The 10,970-nt window shown below is 45.2% G+C and overlaps 1 protein-coding gene across 7 annotated transcripts in view; it reads left to right on the forward strand.

Moving 5' to 3' along the window:
* ZNF827 (zinc finger protein 827) overlaps window positions 1-10,970 on the forward strand; it is a 215,438-nt gene that overhangs the window by 190,674 nt on the left and 13,794 nt on the right. For all 7 annotated transcript variants that reach the window (XR_333830.3, XM_006143462.3, XM_006143465.3 and 4 more), the window contains exons 9-11: window positions 1,114-1,251; window positions 4,700-4,871; window positions 5,967-6,133. Coding sequence is in view for 6 of the 7 variants with exons in the window: in XM_006143462.3 (XP_006143524.1) it covers window positions 1,114-1,251; window positions 4,700-4,871; window positions 5,967-6,133 (477 nt within the window). In the remaining variant the exon portion in view is untranslated. The remainder of the gene's footprint in view (window positions 1-1,113; window positions 1,252-4,699; window positions 4,872-5,966; window positions 6,134-10,970) is intronic.

The raw sequence follows: 10,970 nt of genomic DNA on the forward strand, positions 1-10,970 counted from the left end.
AGAAAGAAAGAAAGAAAGAAAGAAAGAAAGAAAGAAAGAAAGAAAGAAAGAAAGAAAGAAAGAAAGAAGGAAGGAAAAGAAAACTACAGATAATGCTATAGATAACAAGGAGAAAATTAAAACTTTCTCAAATGTTGCAAGAATGTACTAACATCCACATTTCATCCACCTCTGTGGATTGGGTGCAGGTACAATGTGGTACTCCCCATTTTCCCAAATACGATGAGACCTTCGGGGAAATTCTAGCTGTCCACTCGTGTTTTAGGGGTTTAACGTGGAGTCGTACGCAGTTGTCATTACTGAGTCTGTTTAACCTAAGTTCCTCTTTAAGGGTTTTGTCCAACCCTGGAGTGTAAAACAAAACTTTCCTTCATCAACAACAATGGAAACATATTTCCTTTCCAGGGATTGAACCACTTCTTTTCTAATCTAAATCTAGGATTTAACCTTCTTTATTGACTATCTTGTGGCAGAAGTCTACATTTTTGGAATTTTAACATGCAAGTCAAATGCCCTCATTTGACAGGTGTTTATTGAGTACCTGCTTATATAGGGCACAGTGCTGTTACCCTACTGGAGGGTTAGATGGGCTGATCTTTAATCATGAGACGAAAAACATTGGGGACTAGACTGGAATTGAAACCCATTCCACACTACAGCTTTTGAGAGTGGCATGTGTGTGTGTGTATGTGTGTGAGTTTTTTGTCACAGAATGAGTGTGCTCACCAGAGAGACAGACACAATGAGAAGGAAAGTGAGAAATCACCCCCCGGGGGGATGGCCACACCACAGTCCTTTCTTTCTCCTCCATTCTCCTCCCTGGATCTTGGGCATGCATGCACACGTGTCCGGCCTGATTTTGAAGTCACTGGGTCCGGGACTCAAACTGTAATCAACCATGTGGGAGTCCAATGACATAACCGCTACACCTCCTGCTGGTCACAAGAGTGGCTTTCTTAGACACAGGAAAGGGCATAAAGACCAGTTCCTGGGACTTATTTGCAATTACTTGTCACATTCTTCAGTGGAAGCCTCTGTCGAAGTCCTCAAATGAAATGTGATCATATCCCATTGTCTTGTCTGTTTCTCATGATGCTTTGTTCTTTGACCCAGAAACAGAAAGGATAGTGCTAGAGGCAGGAAATGGATTGCCCTCCTGGAAATTCAATGACCAGCTTTTCCCCTGTGATGTGTGTGGGAAAGTCTTTGGCCGACAGCAGACATTGTCCCGACATCTCTCGCTGCACACAGGTGAGTTGGACCTTCGGCCGCCATGCCCCCCACCTCCATCACCAAGTCCTCTGTTATCAAGAAGCTGAGTTTCTCTCAGAGAATTGCTACAGGAAGTGGTGAGAACAAGTTTCTCCTGACCTTTTCAAGCCATTTTACCTGGCATATTTAAATAAGATCCTGGAGAGGCTTTTTAAATTTGTGTTGAAAAGACCTATTGAGTTTCAAGTAGGACTGATGAGAAGAGAAACACATTTAGGTAAACTCCATTAAGAACGTAGGGATCTCATCTTGAAGGTGCAGGGGAGAGGGCTACAACTCATCTTATTGGTTCTTCTCAACATTAGAGCAGCCATGGAAGGAGCATCTGGGTGGAGAAACAGTTTCTAGGTCTATTCACATACAATAGTGGACAGATATGGTGGATTCTGAGAGTCAGAAACGGGAAGGCAACCAAGTGAACACAGGGCAAAGATAACTTCATCAGGACAGCCAAAACAGATGAAGACAAAAAGATAGAAGGTAAAGTCACTCATAAACATAAAGCAAAGGTGAAAATAATAAAATCAAATATTTTAATTTTACATTGAAAATTAAACTTGTTTAGAATCTATGAACAGATATGTCTTGGGCCCACAGATGACACGTAGGTTAAGGCAGCTAGATTCCACATGGCCAAATACATGGTTCGAGTCTTTGACCCAGTGGCTTGAAGAACATGCCAGGCATATGTGCATGTGTGTCCAAAATCCCAAAAGGAGAATGGATTGTAGTGTGGCCACTCCACTCCCGCCCAGGGGTAGGGGGGGATGATAGCTCACTTTCTCTGTCTGTCTCTGTCTTTCTCCAGCAAGCCCAAGTGCCCTATATCAAAAAAACAATTTAGATATGTCTTATTTATAGCAAACAAAAACAAAATGATAAGAGTTCAAAAAGGTTCGAAACAACAAACAAAATTTTAAAAGATTGGCAGTATTAGTCTGACAAGATTAATAAGATTAATATTATCTTTTTTCTTTTCATATTTTTTAAGATTTGTTTACTTAATTCTGTTTTGTTATTATTGTTTTTTAATTTGACCAAAGAGAGACAGAGATAGAGAAAGGGAAAGTGAGAAAGCAAGTCGCCAGGTCCGGGACTCGACTGCAGTCAGCCATGTGGAATCCAGCACCTCTAACCACCAGACCACCTGCTAGCACTCTATGAAGACAAAATTTATTCATGTACTTAGGCACAAAGAAAACTTGAACATGTTCCAAAAAGTGGAGGGTTTATAGATCATGTCCTTCGAGCCTACTAAATGAATTTAAAATAACCAACAATTAATAAATTGCCCTATGTAATTGCATCAAAGAGAATGGAAGGAAATTGAAATTAAAATGCTAGCTAAGAAGGAGTGAAAAGAACACTTTGCATATAAACCTGGAAAAAATCAACCACATCTCTAGTCAGAGGTAAATTTAGATATTTTAAATGCTTAGATTTTTTATTTTGTTTTGTTTTGTTTTGAAGAGAGATTTCCGCTATAGGACACATGTGCTCACCAGAGAGAGAGAGTCAGAGAGAGAGAACCCTCCCCTCCCCCCCCCAGGAGGAATGGCCATGCCACAATCCCTTCTTCTCCATTCGCTTAGGATTTTGGGCATGCACACACCAACACACCCAGTATGAATTCCAAGCCACTGAGTCCAGGACTTGAGCTGCAGTTGACTATGTAGGAGTCCAATGATGTAACCATTACACCATCTGCTGGTCCCTAGATGCTTTAACAGAAGAGAAGAAAGACAGAAATAAAGGAACTTAGCACTCATCCTAAGGAATCACAACATCTAGGAAGAAGACAGCCACAACATAGATAAATACCTTTATTTGATTAAGAATGGAAAAGGAAGCAAAAATGTTCAACATTAGGAATGAAAAAGGGAGGCTAGTCATCAATACAGATGATATTAAAGAAGTCTTAGGGAGTAAGCATAGTCTGTGGCCAAAAAAATACTGAAAACTTAGATGACTTGGATAATTGAAGCAAAATAACCAAAATCAACCCAAGAGGGGAAGGGAAACTTAATATATCAGATACCAAAAGGAAATTTGGAAAGACAATGAAGGAAGCACAATAAAGGCATCAGATCCAGAAAATTTCCCAAGAGAGTTCTTTCTAGCCTTGTGAGAAGAGGAAATTCCAGTGTGATTAAGTCTGTCTAAATGATAGAAAAAGATAGAAAGCACCATAGCTCCCTTTATGGAAGAAGCATAACATTAATATGAATGCAGACATTCTAAAGCAGGGGCTGCACTAGAGGGCTCCTCCCCAACCTCACGGAGCCCCAGCTGCAGTCCTTCTGATGTTGGGACCTGCCTGTAACAATAACGAGGTCTTACACTTTGTTATAGAAAAACGTTCTTCCCCGCAAAGTAAATAAAACAGGTGTTCTCTTTACGCCAGGCCCTGTGTTACCAAGTAAGAATTAAGGCTAGAAGGCCAAGTCCTCTCCCTCTTTTGCTGCCATTGCCTTCCCTGTAAAATGAAATCAGAGCGCTCCTTTTACTTTAATTTGCTAGATTAATCAAATGAATTCAGAATGCCACTCTGGAAATGCTACGGAAACATTCGTCAGTTTTATGAGAGGGTTTCCATTAGGAAATTAATTGAAAATTTTCATTTTACATAAATAAAACGTAAATTTTCGATTAAATTATTTCACAAAGTCATTTTTTTCCCTTTAATTTTATTAGTGTTTGATTTCTTGGCTGACCCAGGCCTGGAGCTTAGGGAAGATGATGGAGCCTTTCTTCTTCTCCTTTTTTTTTTTTAATCATAAGAGATATTTTTCCTATAGGGTGTGTGCACTCGCCAGAGAACCAGAGAGAGACAGAAAATGAGAAATCATCCCCCCAGGGGGATGGCCATACCACAATCCATTCTCCTCTCAGAATCTGGGGCATGCATACACACGTGCCCAGTTTGAGTTTGAAGCTTCTGGGTCCAGGACTTGAACTGCAGTTGGCCATGTGGGAGTCCAATGACGTAACCATTATGCCATCTGCTGGCCCCAGATGGGGCCCTTCTTATACCTCGGTACTATGAAGCTGTGTTTCATCCCCCAGCTTGGCCCACACTCACCCATGACCAGGCATGTAGGTAATGCACGCTTGCAGAGACACACAGAGGCATACAGTGTCCTTTTATCCCCTCTAGGGCTTGCCCCATAGGAAGAGGGGCTGTGGATGTCCAGAAAAAAGCAGATCATCTACTTGCCCTGAGACGTTCCTCTTTGCAGTATTAACACAAGAGTGGCCTGCTGGGTAGACTTCCCGATACTTGATTCCAAGGTGTTCCCTTCGTCCCCATTTGATATGACACTTGAACCAACCTTTCCTCGATGCCATGAACTCATCTCTTGCAGGGGGTCGGCATTTCATTTTTTGAGAGTGGTTTTGGTTTTATCCTGTTCCTTTTTTCCCCTAGACGAAAGAAAATACAAATGCCACTTGTGCCCCTATGCTGCTAAGTGCCGTGCAAATCTGAACCAGCACCTGACCGTCCATTCCGTGAAGCTGGTGAGTACAGACACCGAGGACATCGTCAGCGCCGTCACCTCCGAAGGCAGCGACGGGAAGAAGCACCCGTATTATTACAGGTGAGTTGTGGATGGAACACGGGCCCCTTGCTTCAGCACCCCCTGCCTGACTGCTAAGGGCACTTGTCACAAAGCCCCCTTTCTCAGCCATCTGCTGGCCTGCATTTGAATTTTTTTGTTTTTTGGTTTTTGGGTTTTTTTTTGGCTTAGACTGAACCCGGCAGTTACACAGTCTTCTCTCCTGACTTGGGTGTCCCTGGTAGAAGTCATTGAAAGGGAAAAGGGCTTGGAGGTGGGTCTCTGGGGTGGAGCTCCAAAGAGTGACAGGGCTCTGGGGACGAATGGTTTCTCGGTCTGTGCAGCCCAGAAGCTCCTTCCTTCGTAACTGAGTCCCTTGCCTCTGCATCCTAAGAATTGCAGGGGGGAAGAAAGAAGGAAAATAAATTCAAGGACCAAAACATCACGTAGTTCCCCTCGGCTGAATTTTTCTTTGGTACCTGGATTTTTGGTTTTGTTTTTATACTCAGCTATGAATTAATATTTGGTTTGGTCGCTCTAAAACCCTGAGTTCCAGGCTCTCCGCCGAATTTCGCCCAAAAGACCCATCACGTAGATGGATGGAAACTGTCTGTGCATCTCCAGGGAGGGGCAGCTCCCATCAGGGCTTGTCTCAGATAGGGCCGCCTCTTGCTGGGATGCCACAGGACAACCTGTGGCGCCGTCACCACTATGATGGAAGGTTTGGGAGCCAGACAGAGGCTCATGGGGTGCGCAACGAGCTCTGAGTTTATCGGTGGACGAGCGTCACTAGCTACCTTGGCAGCACTGCCCCTCATCTCCTTGCCCAGAGGAGTCAGTGAGGGGAGGCGCGGCATCTGCAAATGTGTAGTTTTTAATTAGCTTTATGATTACTTAGCGTCGTGACAGCATGTATGGGATTGTTACATGATGCTGGCACTTAATCCATTTGGCACGGTGACCACTTCGGAAGCATCCCAGATAGCAGAAGAACATTCTAATGCAAAAGCGTTTTGGTGGAGAGGGAAACGTGTGTTAAGGTTCCAGTCTTCCCGGTGTGCTCCGTATATGAGCGTGGCCTCCATGTAGGAGACATATCACTCTCCTCTCTTCCCCGCTTCCCTTCCTTTCCCATAGCTGTCACGTGTGTGGGTTTGAGACTGAGCTCAATGTCCAGTTTGTCAGCCACATGTCACTCCACGTGGACAAGGAGCAGTGGATGTTTTCCATCTGCTGCACGGCCTGCGACTTTGTCACCATGGAGGAAGCAGAGATCAAGACTCACATAGGCACCAAGCACACAGGTGAGTGGCCCTGTCGGACCTTCTCACCCTTTTCCTCCATCCCTTGCACCCCAGGGTGCCCGCCACCCTGCAGAAGCATCCCCCGCTCTGTGAGACGTCACCATCTCCTTCCACAAAAGGAAGACTTGCCCAGGGTAGCAGAGCTTCGTTCCCCAGCAGCCATGAATTCACACCTCCCTGAGCTGGAGACACGAGGTGCGGTGCAGTGGAGAGTGCTGAGCTGTCTGCTTGTTCCCCGCCCTGGCCCTTGTCCCCATTGCCACACCTGGAAGTCATTAGGCTCTTATGATGCCCCAGGCTTGCGCCTCTGCGTGCTGGAGCTCCTTTAACCCTCCTGGCTCCGAGGTGAAACTGGTGCCGTCACACCGTACGGGCGGAGAGACAGGCTTACCAGAAGCTCCGTAGTCCGTCCAAGCTCAGCAACTCAGCTGTGGCTGCAGACACTCAGCCCAGGGAAGTGTTAATGCCAGGCCTGCTCTCTGTGTCACTGCTGCTCTGACAGCCCGGTGACACTCTTGGCAGAGCTGTGACCTCCCCATCACACTGTGCCAGGGCACTGCGCACCCAATTCTGCCGGCTCCTTGCTCTCCCGTGAACCTGCAGCCCTGACATGTTTCATAACGATGCATGGCGTGTCTGCTTAGGGGCAAAGAAAACCAGATACTTGTGAAACACACCGCTCCTCCCTACCCGCGCCCCGCCAGGCCATGGTCTGACTTCGCCAGGATTGCCTTGCCTTGCCACCTCTTGCTGTTCTGGTTAACTTCCTCCACCAGATGGTTAACATGTGACTTCGCCATGCAGTTGTACTCCCGTGACTGGTGGTTACAGGTGATGCCGACATCCGGGCATTAAGGGAGAATCAGGAGGAGCTCTCCCACACTGCAGGGCGGGTGGAGTAAGTGCTTGACGTTGCTAACTGCCAGCCCCGGGTGCTGGGTCAGCCCGCACATTCTCAGCCCTGGAAGGATTGGAGAAGGGGAATTTCCCTGACAGTTGTGCTGACAGTGTACATGGCCGAGAAGGATCTCTCTGTGCTTCTCTGGCCACTTTGGCTCGGTGGTGCCAACAGCAATAAAAGCTTGTTTTTGTCAGTAAATTGAGCAGCTATGACTCGGAGGTCTGCAGAGAGCCATTATGCCGAGCGAGAAGGTGTCATTTTTACAGTCAGTTGTCTGCCTGTAACCACATTAACACCATGGGCAGCAGGTGAGCTGGGAAGCCCATGCTGTAGACAAATTAAATTCGGCATTTTCAACCTGGCTAATGGAGGGAAAGGCCAGCCTCTTTTCCATTTCCACTGACTCTTCAGATATTCTTTTCTGTTTAACTCTTGTTCTTTGCCCCAAAGTCTGCTTGATCCCAGCTGCTCCTCTTTCTCCCTCCTTCTCTGCCCCACAGCCCCTCCATCACCACCTCAAGGAAGCCTTACAAACCACAAAGGCTAGAAAGAGGCTGAACTTAACATGGCTTCCTTGTCATCAGTGGAAACCGCATTTACAGCTAACCAATGCAAACACACTCCCCTCCTCACTGCCACAGTGGATGTTGGGAAGGCCTATTCCCTCTGAAGGGGCAGGCTCCTTGTCTAGCTGGGAAGAACATTCTCCTTTGTTAGCACTGAGAACCAAGAGTGAAATGCCTTAAAGGCATTTCTTTTTTAATTCAGTAGATGCCTGCTATTAGATAAGGCTAAACCTTTGTTTTGTTTGTTTGTTTGTTTGCCGTAGGGTGCATGTGCTTGCTGGAGAGAGATAGAGACAGAGAGAGGGAAAGGGAGCCCCAAGCTCTTCCTCCATTCTCCTCTCAGGATTTTGGGCACACATGCACACACACCCAGTGTGTTTCAAGACCCTGGATCCAGGACTTGATCTGCAGTCGGCCATGTGGGAGTCCAGTGCCTTAACCACCGTGCCACCGCTAGCCCCAGGTTAAATTTGTTTTATAAGCCTGGGCCCTGCAAACGTCTTTTAAAGGGTCAGATAGTAAATATGCTAGGCTTTCAGGCCACACGGTTTCTGTCACTACTGCTCAGCTCTGCCAATGAAACTGAGGAGTATCATAGATGATATGCAAATGAGCAGGTATGGCTGTGTGCCACTAAAGCTTTATTTACAAAACCAGGAGGCCCGAGGGCTATAGTTTGTTCACTCCTGTCAGAAACTTAGGGTCGCTCTTCTCGTAATTGGCCCGAGGTGATCTTTGAAAATGGTTTGCTATTCACTTGACCCAGAGAACCCCACAAAGTCATGCAAATCAGGAGGTTCAAATCTTCGTGTTCACTTTAAGAACACTCGTGAAACTGCCCAGGCCATCAAGGGTATGCATATCTGAAAAGCCACCAAGTATCTGAAGGATGTCCCTTTACAGAAGCAGAGTGTGCCATTCTGTCATTACAATGGTGGAGTTGGTAGATATGCCCAGGCCAAACAGAGGGGCTGGACACAAGGTTGGTGACCTAAAAAGAGTGCTGAATGTTTGCTGCGCATGCTTAAAAATGCAGAGAGTAATGCTGAACTGAAGGGGTTAGATGTAGATTCCCTGGTCACTGAGCACAGTCAGGTTGACAAGGCAGCCATGATGCACCGTCGTACATACAGAGCCCATGGACGGATTAACCTGTACATGAGCTCCCCCTGCCACATTGAGGTGATCCTCACTGAAAAGGAGCAAATTGTTCCTAAACTGGAAAAGGAAGCTGCACAGAAGAGAAAGAGATCCCAGAAGAAACAAAAACTTAGGGCACAGGACTAAAGTCAGCATAAAATAAATGCAGATAAAATAAATAAACAAACAAACAAATAAACAAACTATGGTCTCACCGCAAGGGTTTCCTCCTATATATTTAGTGCTGTTTTGAAGTCTTTGAATTTACCCAAAGTTATATTAATCTAAATCTGTAAATTAATCAGCTATATTATTACAAAGGTATGGTACAAAGCAATATGTATACTATATAACAAATAATTCACAGACATACTTGGGAATTAAGTCTGCTGTTTCTCTAGCACCTGGAATAGTGTTTGCACAGCACAAGTGGGGAGTAGGTGTTCAGTGGCTAAATGTATGCATGCGGGCTTATCTGCACATGTGTGTGCATGCTCAGTAAAAATATTACTCACACATGTCCCTTGCATGAACCTTAGCAGACTGTCAACTCACTTACAGCCTATGTGGAGGAGGTTACTCAGTTCTGAGGATAGCACACACTGAGTCCTAGATCCTTATTAGACCCCATGTTGCCATAAACAGCATTTAAATGTAGGAACTCATTTCATTTCTCTGGGTCTCCATCCTGTCTATCCTTTTTTTTTTTTTTTTTAAGAGAGATTTTTGCTATAGGGCTCACTGGAGAGACAAAGAAAGAGATAGAAAGAAATCACCTCCTTCCCAGCCACACTGCAATCCCTTCTTCTCCTTTCCCCTCTCAGGATTTTGGGCATGCGTGTACACGCACCCAACATGAGTTTTAAACCGCCAGGTCCGGGCCTCCAACCGCAGTCAACTACGTGGGAGTCTAGCGACGCAATCACTATGCCATCTGTTGATCCCCGTCTGTCCGTTTTTAAATGTGTAGAAGATGCCTCACAGCCCTAAGAGTCTCTAGTTCTCTGAGCCTTGCTCTCTCGTTTGGTTTACCCGTCTTGGGAAAGGGCACCTGTTAGTCAGTGCCCTAGTAACTGCGGTGCTGTCTTGTTACCTACGTCAGTTTGTGATCTGCAGCATGAGCTGTGATCAACGGAGCGGATGGTGTCCAGCCTTCTGCAGAACGTTGTCAACCTCTCTTTGGTTACTGCTACCCAAGACACACATGAATGGGATGCCCGGGGGTATTGAAGACCTGCCCTCTCCTGGTGTTTGTGTGTAGTGACCCCTCCCTCCCCTTTTCTCCCACTCCCCAGTTCCTTTTCCCTAGAGAGAACATCACCAAGGGGAAAATACACCCCTGGCACTGTGTCTTCTTGAAGGCAGATTTTGCTATACTTTTCAAAGGGTACAATAAATGAAATTGAGGGGGCCAGCTGTGGTGCCAGTTTTGCAACTGGACCCACATGAGAAAAGTTCTGGGTTCGTGTCCTGAGGCCTTCCTGAGCACGCCAGGTGGATGTGTGTGTGTGCCCCTAATCTGGCCCAGCTGAGACTGAGGGTGAATCACAGTATGAAGAGCCTGTCAGTGTCTCTCTCCCTTTCTCACAAAAGAAAGAAAGAAACTTTTTTAAAAAAATTAAATAAGTGGGTTGAGGAATCTGAGTAGCTCTTTGGAAAATACAGCCATTGATACCTCACCTCACATTGAGACACCATTAGTTCCAGATGACTTGCAGAATCCCTGTTAACAAATCAGCCCTAAAACACCATAAAGAAAGGAGAATAGAATGTTTTTCAAATGACAGAGAAGAATTTATAAAAGCCTAAGTGATGAAAGAAATCACAGAGGAAAAAAAAATCAAGACATTGACAAATAAAAGTTTCTTCTATTTGAAAAAAAAAAAAAACACAGAAAAATAGCAAAGAACAGGAACAAAAACTATAGTCTGAAAATTGGGTTTATAAAAATGACAAAAGATTAATATATTTACTACATAGAATATTCATATAAACTGGTAAGAAAAACTTTAGGCTTCTAATTGAAGGATTTTCAAAGGAGATGAGGAAAGGAACAGTGAATTCACAAAGAAAGAAGTAAAAACAAACCCACAATGAACCACAGACCCTCACTAGCAGTCAAGTGGAAACACAGGGTGGCTTTGTATTTTACCCATTAAATCAGGAGAATATTTTATGGTGTTACCTGCTGTCCCTGGGACAAGGCAAGTACTCATGTTGCTGTTTCCCT

Source organism: Tupaia chinensis, unplaced genomic scaffold, assembly GCF_000334495.1.
Source record: "Tupaia chinensis unplaced genomic scaffold, TupChi_1.0 Scaffold000098_3, whole genome shotgun sequence".
Taxonomy (NCBI): domain Eukaryota; kingdom Metazoa; phylum Chordata; class Mammalia; order Scandentia; family Tupaiidae; genus Tupaia; species Tupaia belangeri.